The sequence below is a fragment of the Caretta caretta genome, chromosome 20 (genome assembly GCF_965140235.1).
Source record: "Caretta caretta isolate rCarCar2 chromosome 20, rCarCar1.hap1, whole genome shotgun sequence".
NCBI classification, from domain to species: Eukaryota; Metazoa; Chordata; order Testudines; family Cheloniidae; genus Caretta; species Caretta caretta.
In genome coordinates, this window is record NC_134225.1 from 23,700,552 (window position 1) to 23,721,522 (window position 20,971).

Below are 20,971 nucleotides of genomic sequence, written 5' to 3' on the forward strand. Positions count from 1 at the left end.
TCACTCCATGTCCCAGCCAGCCCCCAACTGAAACTCCCTCCAGCCCCTCCTCCTCTGGGCTTTGTTCCTTTCCCGGGCCAGGTGGTCACCTGATTCCTTTGTTCTCCAACCCTTCAGCTCTCACCTTGCAGGGGGGGAAGGGCCCAGGCCATTAGTTGCTAGGAAACAGGGTGTCGGCCATTCTCTGTGTCCAGACTCCTGCACACACCTGCCCTCGAGGGCTCTGCAATGATCATACACCCTTACTCCACCCCCTAGATACTTAAGAACTGCATAGGGGAAACTGAGGCACCCCCACACTATTCAGAGGAAACATTAAGAACAGTCCCACTTCGTCACATCTCTCCCCCCTTCGAGATCGAACTGAGCGGGGTCACTTTAGCCGGTGACCTGGGGAAGTTCGAAGCCACCAACGTTCCCATGGATGCCCCAGCATCTCTCCCATTCCTTGGTAGGAGTTACACCAGGCCCTTCCAGTTTCACGCCCTCCCTTAGGTCAGGGCCGCATGTGGGAAGGTTTATGCAGCCCATGCCCTTTGGCCACCCCAAGAATGTCTCCCCATTGACCATCACCTTCTGCTCCCACTGGAGGTCCGGGGGGCCTGGCCCCAGGAAACTCCACACAGACATATAGGTTGGGGTCAGGAGTGGGAGCCTGTCCACATCCCCAACCATCTGGCTGACGGAGTCTATGGCCTTGGGACCCAGCAAGGGAGCTAGACACCGGGGATTTTCCGCAGGGTCCCCTTGGTTCAAATCGCCAGCCTGCTCAAAGGCAGTGAGGTGGGCATCCACACCCCCCCCCTCCTTAACCAGGGGCAGCAATTTAGTCTCGAGGTTCCCTGCGGAACTGGCCCCCCGGGATCTATCCCCACTCACCCCGGGGAGGTCCCCTAGGCCTCTCCGCTCCCCCACCACCAGTTCATCCTGCTGCTGCTTCTGCAGCTCTTTCTCGGGCTCTCGCTGTCTCCCACGGTCCTCTTGCTCTCTCAGACTCAGCTCCAATCCCGTCCGTCTCGATCCCCCGATGGGGAACCCGATCGTGAAGACCCTCGTCTGGTCGGGGACAGGAGTCTTGGCGATGCCTGGCTCCCGCTCCAGCTGCTCCCAGATCCTGCTATAGCCCCAGTTGGGGTCAGGAATCTGTTCCTTAGAGCGGTCATCCTCCTCCAGCTGCACGATTAACTCTGCTTTGGTGAACTTTCCAACGCTCAACCCTCTCTTTTTGCACAGGGTTACAATGTCCTTCTTAAGGAGACAGTGACAGGCCCTCACTCCGCTCCTCCCAAGTGGTTGTGGACTCACAGGCCTGTGTGCTCTCAGCTCCCCACGGTTTCCAGGGAGAACCTCTAGTGTGCCAGCCCTTCTCGAGGTCACCACCTCTTTGCCAGGGTCGAGCTGCAGACTCCTCCGCCCCTTGGACTGCTCGCTGCAATCCCCAGGGGAACCCTGTTACTGCACAGTCCTTCTCGCTGGTCACACACTCCCAGGGGTTAACCGCCCCCCGAAACCGCTCCTCTCTGAGCCTTCAGCAGGCCTGGTCCTCGGCAATCCCCCTTCGTGTTACTGCTCCCCAGTCACTTACTGCAGGAAGCACCATCCACGGGGTGCAGTACATCCCACCGCTGCCACCAGTTGTCACGGAGTCCCTGGGCGATGCTCTGGAACTGCTCCCCATGAAGTCAGTCAGGACTCTGGGGTAGTCGCCTTTCTGTGAGCAGCCTGTCTTCAGGACACACAGCTCACCCAGCTTCCACCTTCCTGGGTCTGACCTCGGAGCATTCAGCATCCTCTGCCCCTCCGTGCGCTTTCCCCCAGCGAGTCCGCTCAGGCGGGGCTCCTGGGGAAGCCAGAGGGTCCTGCACCCCCACTTCGCAGTCAGACGTGACTCTCACCCAGCCAGTAAAACAGAAGGTTTATTAGACGACAGGAACATGGTCTAAAACAGAGCTTGTAGGTGCAGAGAACGGGACCCCTCAGCTGGGTCCATTTTGGGGGGCAGTGAGCCAGACAACCCCGTCTGCCCTTCACTCCATGTCCCAGCCAGCCCCCAACTGAAACTCCCTCCAGCCCCTCCTCCTCTGGGCTTTGTTCCTTTCCCGGGCCAGGTGGTCACCTGATTCCTTTGTTCTCCAACCCTTCAGCTCTCACCTTGCAGGGGGGGAAGGGCCCAGGCCATTAGTTGCTAGGAAACAGAGTGTCGGCCATTCTCTGTGTCCAGACTCCTGCACACACCTGCCCTCGAGGGCTCTGCAATGATCATACACCCTTACTCCACCCCCTAGATACTTAAGAACTGCATAGGGGAAACTGAGGCACCCCCACACTATTCAGAGGAAACATTAAGAACAGTCCCACTTCGTCACAGGGTCCCCCTGGTTCAAATCGCCAGCCTGCTCAAAGGCAGTGAGGTGGGCATCCACACCCCCCCCCTCCTTAACCAGGGGCAGCAATTTAGTCTCGAGGTTCCCTGCGGAACTGGCCCCCCGGGATCTATCCCCACTCACCCCTGGGAGGTCCCCTAGGCCTCTCCGCCCCACCACCGCCAGTTCATGCTGCTGCTGCTTCTGCAGCTCTTTCTCGGGCTCTCGCTGTCTCCCACGGTCCTCTTGCTCTCTCAGACTCAGCTCCAATCCCGTCCGTCTCGATCCCCCGATGGGGAACCCGATCGTGAAGACCCCCGTCTGGTCGGGGACAGGAGTCTTGGCGATGCCTGGCTCCCGCTCCAGCTGCTCCCAGATCCTGCTATAGCCCCAGTTGGGGTCAGGAATCTGTTCCTTAGAGCGGTCATCCTCCTCCAGCTGCACGATTAACTCTGCTTTGGTGAACTTTCCAACGCTCAACCCTCTCTTTCTGCACAGGGTTACAATGTCCTTCTTAAGGAGACGGTGACAGGCCATCACTCCGCTCCTCCCAAGTTGTTGTGGACTCACAGGCCCGTGTGTTCTCAGCTCCCCACGGTTTCCAGGGAGAACCCCTAGTGTGCCAGCCCTTCTCGAGGTCACCACCTCTTTGCCAGGGTCGAGCTGCAGACTCCTCCGCCCCTAAGACTGCTCACTGCAGTCCCCAGGGGGACCCCATTACTGCACAGTCCTTCTCGCTGGTCACACACTCCCAGGGGTTAACCGCCCCCCGAAACCGCTCCTCTCTGAGCCTTCAGCACGCCTGGTCCCCGTCAATCCCCCTTCGTGTTACTGCTCCCCAGTCACTTACTGCAGGAAGCGCCATCCACGGGGTGCAGTACATCCCACCGCTGCCACCAGTTGTCACGGAGTCCCTGGGCGATGCTCTGGAACTGCTCCCCATGAAGCCAGTCAGGACTCTGGGGCAGTCGCCTTTCTGTGAGCAGCCTGTCTTCAGGACACACAGCTCACACAGCTTCCACCTTCCTGGGTCTGACCTCGGAGCATTCAGCATCCTCTGCCCCTCCGTGCGCTTCCCCCAGCGAGTCCGCTCAGGCGGGGCTCCTGGGGAAGCCAGAGGGTCCTGCACCCCAACTTCGCAGTCAGACGTGACTCTCACCCAGCCAGTAAAACAGAAGGTTTATTAGATGACAGGAACATGGTCTAAAATAGAGCTTGCAGGTGCAGAGAACGGGACCCCTCAGCTGGGTCCATTTTGGGGGGCAGTGAGCCAGACAACCACGTCTGCACTTCACTCCATGTCCCAGCCAGCCCCAAACTGAAAACCCCCTCCAGCCCCTCCTCCTCTGGGCTTTGTTCCTTTCCCGGGCCAGGTGGTCACCTGATTCCTTTGTTCTCCAACCCTTTAGCTCTCACCTTGCAGGGGGGAAGGGCCCAGGCCATCAGTTGCCAGGAAACAGGGTGTTGGCCATTCTCTGTGTCCAGACCCCTGCACACACCTGCCCTCTAGGGCTCTGCAATGATCATACACCCTTACCCCACTGTGACGAAGTGGGACTGTTCTTAATGTTTCCTCTGAATAGTGTGGGGGTGCCTCAGTTTCCCCCAGGCAGTTCTTAAGTATCTAGGGGGTGGAGTAAGGGTGTATGATCATTGCAGAGCCCTAGAGGGCATGTGTGTGCAGGAGTCTGGACACAGAGAATGGCCGACACCCTGTTTCCTGGCAACTGATGGCCTGGGCCCTTCCCCCCCTGCAAGGTGAGAGCTGAAGGGTTGGAGAACAAAGGAATCAGGTGACCACCTGGCCCGGGAAAGGAACAAAGCCCAGAGGAGGAGGGGCTGGAGGGAGTTTCAGTTTGGGGCTGGCTGGGACATGGAGTGAAGTGCAGACGTGGTTGTCTGGCTCACTACCCCCCAAAATGGACCCAGCTGAGGGGTCCCGTTCTCTGCACCTGCAAGCTCTGTGTTAGACCATGTTCCTGTCGTCTAATAAACCTTCTGTTTTACTGGCTGGCTGAGAGTCACGTCTGACTGCGAAGTTGGGGTGCAGGACCCTCTGGCTTCCCCAGGAGCCCCGCCTGAGCGGACTCGCTGTGGGAAGCGCACGGAGGGGCAGAGGATGCTGAATGCTCCGAGGTCAGACCCAGGAAGGTGGAAGCTGTGTGAGCTGTGTGTCCTGAAGACAGGCTGCTCACAGAAAGGCGACTGCCCCAGAGTCCTGACTGGCTTCATGGGGAGCAGTTCCAGAGCATCGCCCAGGGACTCCGTGACAACTGGTGGCAGCGGTGGGATGTACTGCACCCCGTGGATGGCGCTTCCTGCAGTAAGTGACTGGGGAGCAGTAACACGAAGGGGGATTGCCGAGGACTAGGCCTGCTGAAGGCTCAGAGAGGAGCGGTTTCGGGGGGCGGTTAACCCCTGGGAGTGTGTGACCAGCGAGAAGGACTGTGCAGTAGCAGGGTTCCCCTGGGGATTGCAGCAAGCAGTCCAAGGGGCGGAGGAGTCTGCAGCTCGACCCTGGCAAAGAGGTGGTGACCTCGAGAAGGGCTGGCACACTAGGGGTTCTCCCTGGAAACCGTGGGGAGCTGAGAACACACGGGCCTGTGAGTCCACAACAACTTGGGAGGAGCGGAGTGATGGCCTGTCACCGTCTCCTTAAGAAGGACATTGTAACCCTGTGCAAAAAGAGAGGGTTGAGCGTTGGAAAGTGCACCAAAGCAGAGTTAATCGTGCAGCTGGAGGAGGATGACCGCTCTAAGGAACAGATTCCTGACCCCAACTGGGGCTATAGCAGGATCTGGGAGCAGCTGAAGCGGGAGCCAGGCATCGCCAAGACTCCTGTCCCCGACCAGACGAGGGTCTTCACGATCGGGTTCCCCATCGGGGGATCGAGACGGACGGGATTGGAGCTGAGTCCGAGAGAGCAAGAGGACTGTGAGAGACAGCGAGAGCCCGAGAAAGAGCTGCAGAAGCAGCAGCAGCATGAACTGGCGGTGGGGGAGCGGAGAGGCCTAGGGGACCCCTCAGGGGTGAGTGGGGATAGACCCCGGGGGGCCAGTTCCGCAGGGAACCTCGAGACTAAATTGCTGCCCCTGGTTAAGGGGGGGGGTTTGGATGCCCACCTCACTGCCTTTGAGCAGGCTGGCGATTTGAACCAAGGGGACCCTGCGGAAAAGCCCCGGTGTCTAGCTCCCTTGCTGGGTCCCAAGGCCTTAGACTCCGTCAGCCAGATGGTTGGGGATGTGGACAGGCTCCCACTCCTGACCCCAACCTATATGTCTGTGTGGAGTTTCCTGGGGCCAGGCCCCCCGGACCTCCAGTGGGAGCAGAAGGTGATGGTCAATGGGGAGACATTCTTGGGGTGGCCAAAGGGCATGGGCTGCATAAACCTTCCCACATGCGGCCTGCGAGTGCTATCGACCACCCCTGACCTAAGGGAGGGCGTGAAACTGGAAGGGCCTGGTGTAACTCCTACCAAGGAATGGGAGAGATGCTGGGGCATCCATGGGAATGTTGGTGGCTTCGAACTTCCCCAGGTCACCGGCTAAAGTGACCCCGCTCAGTTCGATCTCGAAGGGGGGAGAGATGTGACGAAGTGGGACTGTTCTTAATGTTTCCTCTGAATAGTGTGGGGGTGCCTCAGTTTCCCCCAGGCAGTTCTTAAGTATCTAGGGGGTGGAGTAAGGGTGTATGATCATTGCAGAGCCCTAGAGGGCATGTGTGTGCAGGAGTCTGGACACAGAGAATGGCCGACACCCTGTTTCCTGGCAACTGATGGCCTGGGCCCTTCCCCCCCTGCAAGGTGAGAGCTGAAGGGTTGGAGAACAAAGGAATCAGGTGACCACCTGGCCCAGCAAAGGAACAAAGCCCAGAGAGGGGGGGGCTGGAGGGAGTTTCAGTTTGGGGCTGGCTGGGACATGGAGTGAAGTGCAGACGTGGTTGTCTGGCTCACTACCCCCCAAAATGGACCCAGCTGAGGGGTCCCGTTCTCTGCACCTGCAAGCTCTGTGTTAGACCATGTTCCTGTCGTCTAATAAACCTTCTGTTTTACTGGCTGGCTGAGAGTCACGTCTGACTGCGAAGTTGGGGTGCAGGACCCTCTGGCTTCCCCAGGAGCCCCGCCTGAGCGGACTCGCTGTGGGAAGCGCACGGAGGGGCAGAGGATGCTGAATGCTCCGAGGTCAGACCCAGGAAGGTGGAAGCTGTGTGAGCTGTGTGTCCTGAAGACAGGCTGCTCACAGAAAGGCGACTGCCCCAGAGTCCTGACTGGCTTCATGGGGAGCAGTTCCAGAGCATCGCCCAGGGACTCCGTGACACCCACCCCCTAGATACTTAAGAACTGCCTAGGGGAAACTGAGGCACACCCACACTATTCAGAGGAAACATTAAGAACAGTCCCACTTCGTCACAGGAGGTGACACCTCTGCCCGGGAATGTGGACAGAGGCTGCAGGAGGGGGCCTGCTGGGGGGGTTTAGTTTCTGTTGGGTGCTGGGTGGTGGAACGCAGGGAACCCCAGGGCTGGGGTCTAAGCTCCCTGCCCTCAGAAGGACGTGACTGAGGGGTCCCGGTTGTACCCACAAGCTCTGTTGTGGACTGTGTTCCTGTGGTCCAATAAACCTTCTGTTGTTACTGGCTGGCTGAGAGTCTCAGTGAATCCCAGGAAGAGGGGTGCAGGCCCCGGACTCCCCCCCACTCCGTGACAACGTAGACAGTTCTGTCCGGGCTAAAAGCACTTATGCTAGTGTCCCTTTTTCTGGTCTGTGCTGGGTTATGTGCGTTCGTGGTGGCAGAATTGTTTCTGCACTGGAGCTTCTCCCAGCAGAGAGATGTCGGTGGGAAAATCACACCGAACCGAGAAGGTGCAGGGAGTGGAATGACTGGGCCCGGGTCTCTATTCCCAGTCCAGAGCCTTAGCCACATTGAGGTGTCCCTAAATAAGTGCATGAGTCAATGAAATAGGGCTCTGTCCCGGCAAATGTGCAATTGCTACCCAGCAAGTGACAACCAGCTCCCATGTGCCATAATGGGTGGACTCTGTGACCGAACACCGAGTAAGCACCAGGCTGATCCCTACACACAGGGACCTTCCCTCGAGGAAATGGGGTTCTTTCTGAAGCTGTCAGCCTGAGCCCTGACAGCCAAAGTGTGTTTGTGTCTCGGGAGCGGCCCGTGCCAAATGCTGAAACCTGGCCAAAGGAAGCAGAGGCGGAGCAGGGACCCGGAGCTGACAGTCGCAGAGACGAGGCGTTGATCAGACATCTGAGCTGTAGCAAATGTCTTCGTGGGTTTAATCACAGCGGCAGGTGCCAGGCCCCTGGGACTGGAATACGATCCTGTCAAGAGGCAGGAGTTGTGGCCCAAGGACACCGGCTGGGAATCATGGCCCTGGCGAGAACCGGAGAGAAAACCTCAGTTGATGGGAGCTGAAGGCTGAGGACTGGTCTTGGTCAGCGGCTTCCAGGAGACCCTGGCTTGCGGGGGAGCTCCTGAGGGGTGGCTGCAGGCACCAAAACATGACTTGAAGGAGGACAAGAGGTAGGGTGGGGCCTTGCACCTGGTGAGTGAAATTCACCCCAGGGGATGGGCCAGCACCAGGCCCAGGGCCACCCCCCCGCTCCTCACCCCCGGGCAGGGCCCAGCACCAGGCCTGGCCTCCCACCCTTCACCCCAGGGGATGGGCCAGCCCCGGGCCTGAGCCTGTTGTATTAAACTGAGTGGAATAAAGGCCCAAAGAGAGGAAGGTGTTAACACGACCCTGTCGCTGTCCAGGGTTCGGGGCTGGCACAGAGACCTCAGCCTGCTCAGCGCCATGGCAAATGTGCTGGGGCAAGGAATGAAACCCAAACAGAAGGCCGGTTGAAATTGAACTGAGTGAGGACTGAAAGCAAACGTACGCCCTGCCTATCGTGGTCTCTCTTCAGAGACTGGACATCGGTGAGCATCTCGTGCTGTCCAGCCCTCCGTGGTGGTGGTCGGTTCTGGGCTGGGAGCAATGGGCACCTGCCTGCTTTTGACAAACCGGACCCAGGAGGGGGAGCAGCACTAGGCCAGTACAGATGGGGAAATATGGGTTTTGTTGTTCTCCGAACGCAGGGCGGCTGCTCCATCACGGAGGGATGTGTTGGGCTGGCGGGTTGGAAAGGGCCACCCGAGGGAGGGGAAGACGAAGCAGGATCTCAGACGTGTCCATCTGGAGTCCTTGCTGGTACAGCGGTGATGGTCCAGTGCCCCCATAGGCAGGCCAATTACCCAGGTTTAAACCGGCCAGGCCTGTTTCTGGAGGAGTTTGTCCCTGACGGGTTCTGGGGGATGCTGTTTTGCAGGACTGCACGTGCACCGGGGCTGGCCCATGCCGTTCCAGAAGTACCAGCATGCACCCCCCACAAACCCCGGGCAGGCCCTGGCATGAGGCCTTGTTCCCCCCACAGCTCCTCACCCCGGGGCAGGGCCCAGCTCCAGACCCAGGCATCACTTAAGTCCTGCTGGGTTTAGGCCTTTGGCTGGCCCACTGCCTGGGGGTCAATTTCACCCCACACGAGCAGAAGCAACAGGCAGTGAATGCTGCAGAGTGAAGCGTCTTCACGTGCCCTTGAGTTGGGAGGCCCAGGGATCTCAGTCGACCTGTAATGTGGCTTCCCTGGCCGTGGGCCCGTTCCCATCACCCACGCCCCAAAGACAAGCTCCCTGCACCCTCTGCGGCTGGCCTGCCCTAGGCCCACCCCTGCCTGCTGCCCCCCATCTCTGCCGACTGCAAGAGGGGTCACGCCTAGCTGTGAAGCAGCTCGTGCTGGTCACTGTAGATGATGGGATACCAGGGTAGATGGCACCCGGAGCTGCTCCGGTCTGGCCGTCCCTGTGTCCTTTGTGCCCCTGCCAGGAAAGCGTAGTGCTGTCGGACTTGCTCAGTGGAGGAGGTGTCTCCCACAGAACGGGCAGGAGCTGCCGAGAGGGAGATGCTGGCTGGAAAGTTGTTTTCTCATCTCTTCCTCCCTAATGAGAGAGCTTGTGGCATCCTTGCCCAGAGCTGCCACCTGCCTGTTCGCGAGCCGCACACATAAATATGTCATCCTGTTTTCTCCCCCGATGGTGCTTTGAACAGTCCTGCTCGGTGGAATCAAAGCGTAGCAGGTACAGACAGACTCTTCAGGAGCCCGCGATTCCTCTCTGCCGCAGAGGCGGGCGTCTATTCCGCAAGCAGGGGACGCCTGGGGTTCAGCAGCATTTTACAGCTCAGCGAGAGATGCTCTGACAGCTGAGACGTACATTCAGAACTTCTCACCCCCCAGCCTGGCAAACTTCAGCCGGCATCATTAGCAGCGTCTGAACCCGCGGCCTTCAGCGTGCGATGTTTTCAAAAGCAATGCCTGATTGTGAAAGCCGCGGTTCGGGACCCCGAGCGGTGAGCTGCCTTAAAGGGACTGTGTGGTAAGTACGTGTCCCTGGAGATCAGGACCCTTTAAGGTGCCCCAAATGGGGCCACCCAAAACTACTAGTTGCATCTGAAAATGTCAGTCGTTGAGCTGCCACACAAGCCAAGGGAGCAGATCCTCCGGCTAGTATCTATAGTAAGCTGTTAACCTCCCGTGTCCGCTGAAGAGGGACAAAGCCCCTGCTGGGTTCGTGTGGATCGCTGTTCGTTCTGGAGGCGGTGCCATGGAGCCTGGCATGGTGGGGTCTGGTGAAAGGTGCCGTCTTGCCAGCCCCTTGCATGGAACAGATTTCACATGGGAGGCGGCAAGGTGAGGTCCCCACACAAACAGCCCCTCCCTTGGGAAGTCTGCAGTGATGCCTGTGGAGGATCATGGACATTACAGGTGGAAAGACCCTGCCGGGCTACCTCGTCCCATTTCTGCTGGCAATACGGGCTTGTTCCCGGCTGCTTATTCTCCATGGTCTGTGGCCTCTGCATCTCTAACGTCTTCTGCATTGCCATGAACCTTCCCCAGCACTGCAAATCCCAGCTGCAAAAAAGCAGCATCCACTGCTGGCCTCATAGCTTGGGCAAAGGGAGTTGCGAAGTTGGAGAGCATTCAGAGGAGAGCCAGGTTTCAGAGGAGCAGCCGCGTGAGTCTGTATCCGCAGAAAGAACAGGAGGACTTGTGGCACCTTAGAGACTAACAAATTTAATTGAGCATGAGCCAGGAGACGGACTCGAGGTCTGAGAAACCTGCCCGACAGCGAAAGGATAATCTGCTGGGCTTACGGAAGAGAAGGTTACAGCGCGGCTTGATCACGGTGCTGCCTACGTGGGGAGGAGATTTCCGATCCCAGACTAGGCAGAGCAAGAGGCAGCGGCTGGCAGGCGGCGCTAGACGAATTCAGTGTAGAACAAAGGCACGCGCCGATACCAGTGAGGGGACTGACCATGGAACAGCTGACCCTCAGGTGCAGGGGACTCTGGATGACGTGGTCTCCTCAGACCGCAGGCCCCTGGGCAGGATGCCGGGCTCGTGGGGGTGTTTTCTGGCCCGCAGGAGGTGACACTAGACTGGTACCTCTGGGGCCAGAGTTAATGCTGCACCTTTACAGGCAAGCCCCTGCCGCTCAGCTCTTGCCAGGAGCCCTTTGGTCCTGCCTCCACCAGCTCCGCTCAGGAGTCAGCGGGGGAGGCAGGGCCATGGGCCAGCGCCAGGCTGACACCAGGAGAAGGGCCTGGCATTTGCAATTAAAAATAAGTAAACAAACAAATGGTTTTCCTGCAGCCCCTGGGGAGGAATCTGTGCTGATAAATGACTGCAGTCCGGCCGCCTCCCCAGCCTCTTCTCCATTCAATCACCTTCCCTCCCCCCCTCCCCCCAAGTCATTTTTCAGGTGCTCCGAAGCCGCTGTGATTAGAAACCATTTGCTGGGAGTGATGGCTGTTGATTTCTGCAGCAGATGGGAGAGGAACTGTAACCCAGCCAGACCCACCGGGCAGCAGAGCTGCCAAGAGCTGCAATCTCCCCACTGCAGCTGGGACGGGAGCATGGGGGTCTCTGGAGGTAACTCACAGTGACCCAGGCACCCGAGCCCAACTGACCCCATGTGAGGTGCACCCTGTGCTGATACGGGCGCTGGGGGGGTGCCCCAAGACCCAGGGATGAGCCTGGGGCTGAGTAGGGTCAGAGCCTGCTGGGCCCCTCTGCAGCTGGGGTTTCGTCCTAAAGTCCAAAACCCTAAATAGCCTTCCCTGCAGGGTGCTCTGGCCAGTCCCGTTCCCCAGGCCAGTGTCGTCTGTCCAGCCCTAACATGCCCATCTATCCATCTGTCTGTCGTCTGGGCCTCCCAGATCTGCATCAAGCCGCACCAGCCGCAGTAACCCCCCAGCCGCCCGCCCGGCCTGTGAAGGGTGGGAGGTATGAGGTCCGTGAGGGGGATGGGTCCCGTGCGTCTAGTGGCTAGAGCAGGGACCAGCAATGGGGGGCTGCTAGGCTCTAATTCTGCTCCGGTGGGGGCCGTGTTGTAGTGGTTAAGAGCAAGGCGCTTGCAGTCAGGACTCCTGGGTTCTTTTCCACTCTCTTCCCCTGTGACTGTGGGTAAGTAACATCACTGCTCGGTGCCTCAGTTTCCCCCTGTAGGGTGGGGATAGGGACTCTGGCCCACCTCCCGGGGCACGTGAAGAGCTGCTAATTACCCGCAGGGCCCACTGCTCCCAGTCCTGGTGGGTCAGGCCCTGAGGAAGGCTGCATGTTGCCAGGCGCAGTGGAATGGATGAAACCCTTCCCAGCTGACGCCGGGGCCCAGGTGCCTGCTGCTTGCCACCAAGCAGCCGCGGGCCTGCAAGCGTGACCGCCCCCTGCTACTGCCTCGTGGTTATTGGCACTGGCGTTGCCAGGAGCTGGGGCGGGGGGGACCAGCCGTTCTGCAGATGGTGCTGAGCAAGGTGGGGCTGGGATTCACATGGGCTGCCTGCGTTCGTGGGAGAGAGAGGAGCTGGAGCCATTCTCCCAGCAAAGCCTGCAAGCTTTGGTTAGGAAAGGTCTCCCTGCTCTCTGGGATCCCTTCCTGCTTCACTGAAGCGGGTCTGCCAGGCTGCAGGGAGGGCAGAGGTCAGCACAAACCCACGGCCACCGGGCAGGACACAGCCCCCAGGGCCCAGCACCAGCTGCTTGCAGGAGGGAGCCCAGCGTAGGAGAATGGGGTTGTACAGATCCGTCAATTCACTGGCAAAGGAACCTCAGCTGGGAACAGCTATCGTCTGGCTGTCCATCCCCATTCACACCTCTTTAGCTGTCTGTCTGTCACCACGCACCCCTGCTATCTGTCTGTCCCATTGGATACGGATGCACCCATCCCTGTGCTAACAAGGTGCCATATGCAGACACCTATTCTTACATGTCTCTCATTTTGGCCTCGCCTTGGCAGAGGGTGAGATGTGGAGGGATGGGGGGGTGAGGGGCAGTGGGCAGGGTGAGGCAGGCAGGTTGGTACCCTGCAAGAGGCTGAGTTGGGTCAGTGCGTGCGTCCCTGTAGGCAGATGCCCAGAGCCTGAAGCCAGCCGTGTCTGTTCTGGCTGCAGGGACAGAGGAACCAAAAGGAGAGTCCTGTGGCTATTCCCAAAGGGGGCACATCTCATAGGCCGGCGGGAATGATGGAAACAGGCACTCGGGAATGGCCTTGAACTCTCCTGCTTCCAACCTCTAACAGCCAGGGGTCATGAGGGAACTTCCCCAGGGGGCAGATAATCCCAGTGCTGCCTCCGTGGGGCTTCATGCACCTGTCTCTGGAGCAGCTGGTGCTGGCCCCTGGTGGCGACGGGATCCCAGGCCATTCCTCTGAGCAATTCCTCCTGCCCAGCTCCAGAGGGAGCATGGCATGGTGCTGGCTAAACCTCTCCACCCTCCTGGGCTGATGGTCATGTCCAGGGCCAGCTGTCAAAGCACAAATCAAGGGAAGAGGCCCTGGCAGGTCTAGGAGCCGAGCGCTGCCAGGAGAGAGGTCCCTCCAGCTTGCTTTGCAGCAGCGGGAGGTGAGAGCCGTGGGCCTTGGCTCACTCACTGTTAGGGACCCCAAAACGCAGTAACATGCAGGAAAGAAAAGGGGAATCGCTGTCTCCTGACTTTGTGTGGCTGCTGAGGGTGAGGAGACGCTCGCTGAAAGGCAGGTGGATTTACGGAGTCCTTGAGTGAAGGCGACTTGGAGAGCGATTTCCAGCCAGGCGCAGGTCAGCGTGGCCCAGGGGGAGCCAAGGCCGAGATCTGCTCAGGCAACCCTCCTGCCTCAGCCCAGGGGAGGTGACTCTCAGGCCGGGTCTGCGCTGGGACGTACATCGGTACAACTGGGCCGCTCAGGGGGATGAGAAACGAGCGGCATCGTTATCCCGACCTGCCCCTGGTGTGCGCAGTGCTCTGGCAGCGGCAATATGTCCTTCCTACCTCCCGCGTCTTCTGCGACATGCTGCCGCGGCGCGATGCAGCGTTTGAAGTGCAGACCTGCCCTCCGCAAACCCAGCGCCTTAGGACAGGCGGGCAGCGTTTGCCGTTGACCAGAGCAGCTGGTGGCGGGCGTGGAAGAGGAAGCCTGTGCTCGAGGCTGTAGCTCAAAACGTAAGAGCGGCCAGACTGGGTCAGACCAAAGGTCCGCATAGCCCAGTATCCCGTCTTCTGACAGTGCCCCAGAGGGAATGAACAGGGAATCATCAAGTGATCCATCCCCTGTCGCCCATTCCCAGCTTCTGGCAAACAGGCTAGGGACACCATCCCTGCCCATCCTGGCTAATAGTCATTGATGGACCTATCCCCCGTGAACTAATCTAGTTCTTTTTTGAACCCTGTGATAGTCTTGGCCTTCACAACATCCTCTGGCAAGGAGTTCCACAGGTTGACTGTGCGTTGTGTGAAGAAATACTTCCTTTTGTTTGTTTTAAACCTGCTGTCTATTAGTTTCATTGGGTGTTATGAGAAGGAGTAAATAACAACTGCTCTTACTAGGGACGTTTGGGGCTGGGTGCCAGCCTCTCGGGGTGAGTTCTCTGGCCTGGGTGGTTCAGGGCAGGCTCTATAATCACAAGGGTTCCTTCTTGGCAGTGGAATTGCCAGCTCTTCGCCAGTACGTCCTTCCTACCTCCCACGGCTCCACCAAGAACCTGAAATCAATCAACAAACGAGAGTGTTTCCTCTTGCTCGGTGATTCTCCACGTTCCCCCAAGGTGACCCTGCTTCGCAGGCCGAGATCCCTGCCGAGCCCCCACCCCTCACATATGCAATAAAACCAGAGGAGGCTATACCAAGCGAATCGGTTTGTGCGTGTGAGTCGAGGTGTTGACGGGGAACACTTGACCTTGCAGGGTCCAGGAGTGCGAGAAGGGTCCCAGAGCCCAGACAGCCACACCGCCATCAAACAGCCCCGGGAGCCTGAGTCAGCTGGCTCCAGCCAGCCGTGGGTTTGTAATTGCAGTGTAGACGTACGCAGGTGCTGTGCCCAGGCTGGAGAACTGCCCCGAGCAGAGCAGCTGGTTCCCGCCGGGGAGTCACTTGTTCGTTTTTCCCCTCACCCCTGCATCTGGGTTGTGCTCTTGGCTGGCAGGTTTATCACCCCGGTTTCTAAGAGCAGCGCTCCAGGGGCGCGAGTCTCCAGGCCCCGAGACAGAGGGCAAGTCACACACAGTGCTTCCGGTGTGTGGCACGAGCAGGGCGTTGTTCCTGGGGAGCCCACGGCATCCCCGACGAGACGAGCGTCCGGCCGCGGTAACTCACTGGGCAGAGGCAGGCGTGTGAGGTGAGGGGGAGGCAGCTGATGCAGCAACTGTCGCCGACCCTGTGGCACTGAGTCGAGGCCAGACCCGTGCCCTGGCAAGCCCGGAGATGGCACATGAGGCTGGCATGGATGGACGGGGGTGTCTGTGCTTCTGTCCACAGCACTCGGGCACAAGGGGGCCTCTGTGGAGCAGCCCAGGGCGAGTGACACGAACCTTGGGCGATGGCCTGGAATCGCAGCTTCTGGACTGTCAGTGGGGAGCTCAATGACAAGCTCCCCCCCTTCCCCCCGGCTTCGTGCCTGGCGGGAGCTTTGCTCGACTGCTTCCTGAAGCATCAGTACGTGCCCCAAAGCCTTTCTCCAGCCCCGGAGGTCCCGGCGGCTGCCCGGCTCTGCAGCGGTTAAACCATCTCTGCTGCTGTCCACAGTCTCCTGGCATTGCAGGAGGCGCGTGTTCCCTTGGGTGGGGCCCTGCAAAGGGACTCAGGACTTCTGGGTTCTATTCCTGGCTCTGCTGGTGATCTTGGACAAGTCACTGCCTCCCTCCATGCCTCAGTTTCCCCTCCCACCCTTTGTCTGTTTAGACTGAGCGCTCTTTGGCATAGGGACTGTCTCTCATTCTCCATCGGCGCAGCGCCTGGCACGGTGGGGCCCTGATCTCGCCTGGGATGTCCGTGCAGCACCACAGAGCCCAGGGCTCGGGCTGTCCCCTTGAGAGCTCAGCATGTTCTGGAAGCGCCTGTCCCCATGGGCCGGGATTGTCAAAGCCACCTGGGGGTCCGGACGCGCAGTTCCCATTGGTTTCAGCGGGGGTTGTGTCTGTGCTCGGATGCAAGGTCTCCGGGTTTGGCCGCGTGGGGGTGGAGTGCCAAGGGGTTAATCCGCAGGATGGGGTCCCTCACTCGCTCTCTCCCCCCCACCCCAGCTCTTGCTGGGAATGTTACTCCCCCGGGGTGGCCGTTAATTCTCAGGGCTGCCGGCTGCCTGCACAGCCCAGCCGGGGCTTTTTGACTCGCAGAGGGACTTTCGGCCGTGAGTCTGACTCATTCCCATCTCCAGCGCTAAGCACCGCTCAGCTGCAGCTGCCTGGATTTAGCTCCAGGGTGGATTCGGTCCCGTCAATCTGGACGGTGATTTTGGTCACTGGCTTTGGGCTCCCCAAGTCGAAGGGTATTTTTCTGTGATTTAAGTCAGGCATCCAGGTCAGAGCCGCATGCACGCACCCAGTGCTATTGCGTTGCCCCCGCCTCACTGGACGCCCCCATCCCCGCCCTGCTGGCACTGCCCGCCCCCCGCCTGTCCCTGAGGCTGGATCTTGGCAGCTCAGCTCATTCCAGGGCCTTCTCTTTCACACTCGGCACTCCAGCAGCGGTCATAAAAAACGCAGCAGCAATTACTGTGCCGGCTTTCCAGGGCCTGGCGTGCGTCTCTCTGTGCAGCCAACCTTGCCCAGAACTCAGTGCAGGTCTGCAAGGTGCAGGGAGCTGGGGAGGGCAGAGGAAATGCCAGGGGAATAATGGAGGCCAACAGCAGGCAGGACCTGCACCGTGTCTCGCCGCCGGCGTGGGCAGTGGGGGAGAGCACAAAGCAGCACACGCAGCAGCATCTGGACTCAGAGAAGCAGTGGGGACTAGCAAGCCCGTGGCCCTGGGGCCCGATTCCCCTCCCTCTGCTCACCCCTGGGAACACCACCATCCTCCTGGGGTCGTCGGGAGGGGAGGACCGGCCCCCGAGTGCAGACGGGCCCATGGGAGCACCTTGGCTGGCTGCATAGCGCAGGCCAGAGCTCCCCTCCCAGGGGCTAGCACAGATCCTGTAGCCAGCCACCAAAGGCCAGATTCTCCGGTGCCTGGCACCTTATACGAGCGCCAAGTGAGTGCAGATCATTGCTGCTCTGATCTGCTTTGCACTGGTGTAAACGGGGAAGGGCAGCAACCTGCTCGGCCCCCCCAGTCTGAGGTGAAAGCCTGGCCCGTGCGACGCCGCAGCCGGTTCTGCCGCTGGAGATGCAGCGTTTCCCGCGCCCGCTCAGCTTGGCGTGCACGAAAGCCGCCGTGCCGTGACAGTGGTGCAGGCGGCAGCCGGGGCTCCCCCCGGCGAACGCAGTGAGGGTCGCGGGTGCGGTCGCGCTCGGGCAGCCAGCCCTGCTGTTTTTAGGGCTCTAGCTCGATCAAAACTAGTGTCCGGGGGTCTCCCCGAGCCGGCCATTGCTCCCCTCTAGCTGCCAGGCAGATGTCCCCTGAGAGCGGTGTCACTGGAAATACAGGTGCAAGTGAGCCAAGAAAAGCGTCCATGGATTTACCACACCCGTTAGTAAAACTCTGCCGGGTTAATTCCTCCCCGCTGTGTCGGGCCTCAGCGTCCAGCTCCAGGATCCCGGTCTGTCTTTGTCTGCTGGGTTCCAGAGCCCTGTGCTACAGGGAATCTTCTCCAGATGGGGACAAGTCAGCTCTTCACCATCTCTCTTTGAGAAACCACCCAAAGTGAGCAGCTTGTGTCTCGTTGTAAGCTGTCTTCCAAACCTTGGCCAACGCTGCCGGTGCTTTGCTGTTCACCAGCCATGTGCTCTGGGAGGTGCTGAGTTTCATCGCTTTTTGGGACCAGAAAGGACCATTCAGATCACCTAGTCAGAGCTCCTGTGGAATGCAGGATGCAGAATTTCACTCTGTGATTTATGTACCCAGCCCATATCTTGTGATGGAGCTCGCGTGGATTTTTCCGAAAGAGCCATCCAGGCTGAGTGGGTCCCGACGCTGACTCTGACTCCCTTTGTGACCTTGGGTGAGCCCCTTCTCCCCTGTAACACAGAGACAACAACACAGATCGCAAAATATTAATTAGCTCATATTCACCGACTCCTTGGAAGATGCAAAGTGCTAAGTTTTGTAATTATTATTAATTTCTAACCCAGGGGCCGGAACCTGCCTCTGGCATATTAATGAGCCCTTAACGATGGTGCCAGAGTTCTGTCATCATTATCGTGTCTGAGGTAAACAGCGCACAAGCCTCTTGATCTTCATTAGGGGGAGATGAGAGAGGGACTGCCGTCGTCTCCCGGAGCGTGGGAGAGCTGCAGGGGTTCTGTGTTACAGGAGTTGCCTTCCTGTGAGCCAGGAGTGAAGGGCAGCCACCCAGGGAGGCTGGGGGGTTCAAAGAGGGAGTCGGCCAGAGAGGGGAGGGGTTGGGGGGACTTGAGGCCGTGGGAACCCTCCCTCTGTGCTGAGCCGGACGTTGGCCCTGGGCAGAGGCCCCATGGGAGGTCTGAGCACCACTTAAATCCCACTTCAGCCCTGAGGAGTCTTAAGATGCGCCATGGCCTAGCAGGGGGCATCCAGCCTTGTCCTGATCCCATCCGCTCGGCGCGACGTGGCCCCCATCTCGGTCGCTGTGCGTCTGGACAGGACCCGGTGTGATGGGGCCCCCATCTCGGTCGCTGTGCGTCTGGACAGGACCCAGCGCGATGGGGCCCCCATCTCGGTCGCTGTGCGTCTGGACAGGACCCGGCATGATGGGGCCCCCATCTCGGTCGCTGTGCGTCTGGACAGGACCCGGCGCGATGGGGCCCCCATCTCGGTCGCTGTGCGTCTGGACAGGACCCGGCGTGATGGGGCCCCCATCTCGGTTGCTGTGTGTCTGGGCAGGGCCCGGCGCGACGGGGCCCCCATCCCGGTCACTGTGTGTCTGGGCAGGACCCGGTGTGATGGGGCCCCCATCTCGGTCGCTGTGTGTCTGGACAGGACCCGGTGTGATGGGGCCCCCATCTCGGTCGCTGTGTGTCTGGACAGGACCCGGTGTGATGGGGCCCCCATCTCGGTCGCTGTGTGTCTGGACAGGACCCGGCGCGATGGGGCCCCCATCTCGGTCGCTGTGCGTCTGGACAGGACCCGGCGTGATGGGGCCCCCATCTCGGTTGCTGTGTGTCTGGGCAGGGCCCGGCGCGACGGGGCCCCCATCCCGGTCACTGTGTGTCTGGGCAGGACCCGGTGTGATGGGGCCCCCATCTCGGTCGCTGTGTGTCTGGACAGGACCCGGTGTGATGGGGCCCCCATCTCGGTCGCTGTGTGTCTGGACAGGACCCGGTGTGATGGGGCCCCCATCTCGGTCGCTGTGTGTCTGGACAGGACCCGGCGCGATGGGGCCCCCATCTCGGTCGCTGTGCGTCTGGACAGGACCCGGCGTGATGGGGCCCCCATCTCGGTTGCTGTGTGTCTGGGCAGGGCCCGGCGCGACGGGGCCCCCATCCCGGTCACTGTGTGTCTGGGCAGGACCCGGTGTGATGGGGCCCCCATCTCGGTCGCTGTGTGTCTGGACAGGACCCGGTGTGATGGGGCCCCCATCTCGGTCGCTGTGTGTCTGGACAGGACCCGGTGTGATGGGGCCCCCATCTCGGTCGCTGTGTGTCTGGACAGGACCCGGCGCGATGGGGCCCCCATCTCGGTCGCTGTGCGTCTGTACAGGACCCGGCGTGATGGGGCCCCCATCTCGGTTGCTGTGTGTCTGGGCAGGGCCCGGCGCGACGGGGCCCCCATCCCGGTCACTGTGTGTCTGGGCAGGACCCGGTGTGATGGGGCCCCCATCTCGGTCGCTGTGTGTCTGGACAGGACCCGGTGTGATGGGGCCCCCATCTCGGTCGCTGTGTGTCTGGACAGGACCCGGTGTGATGGGGCCCCCATCTCGGTCGCTGTGTGTCTGGACAGGACCCGGCGCGATGGGGCCCCCATCTCGGTCGCTGTGCGTCTGGACAGGACCCGGTGTGATGGGGCCCCCATCTCGGTCGCTGTGTGTCTGGACAGGACCCGGCGCGATGGGGCCCCCATCTCGGTCGCTGTGTGTCTGGGCAGCGCCCGGCACCGTGGAGCTGGGATGTGGGGTGACCAGGCACTAGTGACATACACATAATTTAAGTCTAGTCTGGAAGCTAAAGCATGAAGGCTAGTATGGGATGTTGGAAGCCCTTGGTGCTGGCGTTGGCCGGGAAGCAGAGGCACCCGGGCGGGCGGTAGGTAGGTAGGGGGAGTGTCTGGGGGGGAGCGGGGGATGACTGATGCTTGCCTGTCCAAAGGGGGCACAGGGAGAGGTACCTGGCTGCTGTCAGGAAGTTGCATTTTTCCCTTCACCGATTCCTCTGGCCATGTTGACAGGAGCTGAAGGACAAAATGACGGAGCTGCTGCCTCTGATCCCCGTCCTGGATCAATACAAAGCGGACACGAAAATGATCGTGCAGCTGAAGGACGAGGTGAGGAACGTCTCAGGGAGCTTGCTGGCAATCCAGGAGGAGATGGGCGCGTATGACTATGAGGAGCTGCAGCGGAGGGTGCTGGTCCTGGAGGCCCGGTTACATGCCTGTATGCAGAAACTGGGTATGGAACCAGCCGCCTTTCCCTCCCCTTTCCTTCCTCTCCCTCTCGCATGCCTGGGACAGCACCCAGGGGCTCCCCTCTCTGCTTCGCAAAGGGCCAAGAGGGAGAGCTCGGGGGGGTGGCATGAAAGTGCCTCTTTCACGTCCATTGGGTGTGGTTTCCGCTTGCTGAGTGAGCACAGGGTTCCCTGCCAGGGTCTCGCTAATCTCACTCCCTGTGTTGTTTCTGCACAGAGGGGAATGGGGTCTAGGGGTTAGCACAGCTGGGAGCCCGGACTCCTGGGTTCCATCCCTGGCTCTGGGAGGGAAGCAGTGTCTGGTGGGTTAGCACAGGGAGGCTGGGAGCCAGGACTCCTGGGTTCTCTGCCTAGCTCTGGGAGGTTAGAGCAGGGGGTGGAGCCAGGACTCCTGGGTTCTATCCCAGCTGTGGGAGGGAAGCAGGGGCTGAGGTGTTACAGTAGGCAGAGGTGTCGCCTGCTGCTGGGGAAGGTGATGCAGGTTTCTGAGTCTGGTTCCAGGAGCTCAACGCCAGTGGGCTGAGTCTGGGGACGCTCCCGGTCCTCTCTCACTT

At 60.1% G+C, this 20,971-nt stretch overlaps 1 protein-coding gene across 6 annotated transcripts in view; it reads left to right on the forward strand.

Moving 5' to 3' along the window:
- Positions 1 to 20,971, forward strand: part of OLFM2 (olfactomedin 2) — a 99,251-nt gene that overhangs the window by 69,154 nt on the left and 9,126 nt on the right. For all 6 annotated transcript variants that reach the window (XM_048831466.2, XM_048831463.2, XM_075121739.1 and 3 more), the window contains one exon: positions 20,182 to 20,401. In XM_048831466.2, coding sequence (XP_048687423.1) covers positions 20,182 to 20,401 — 220 coding nt within the window. The remainder of the gene's footprint in view (positions 1 to 20,181; positions 20,402 to 20,971) is intronic.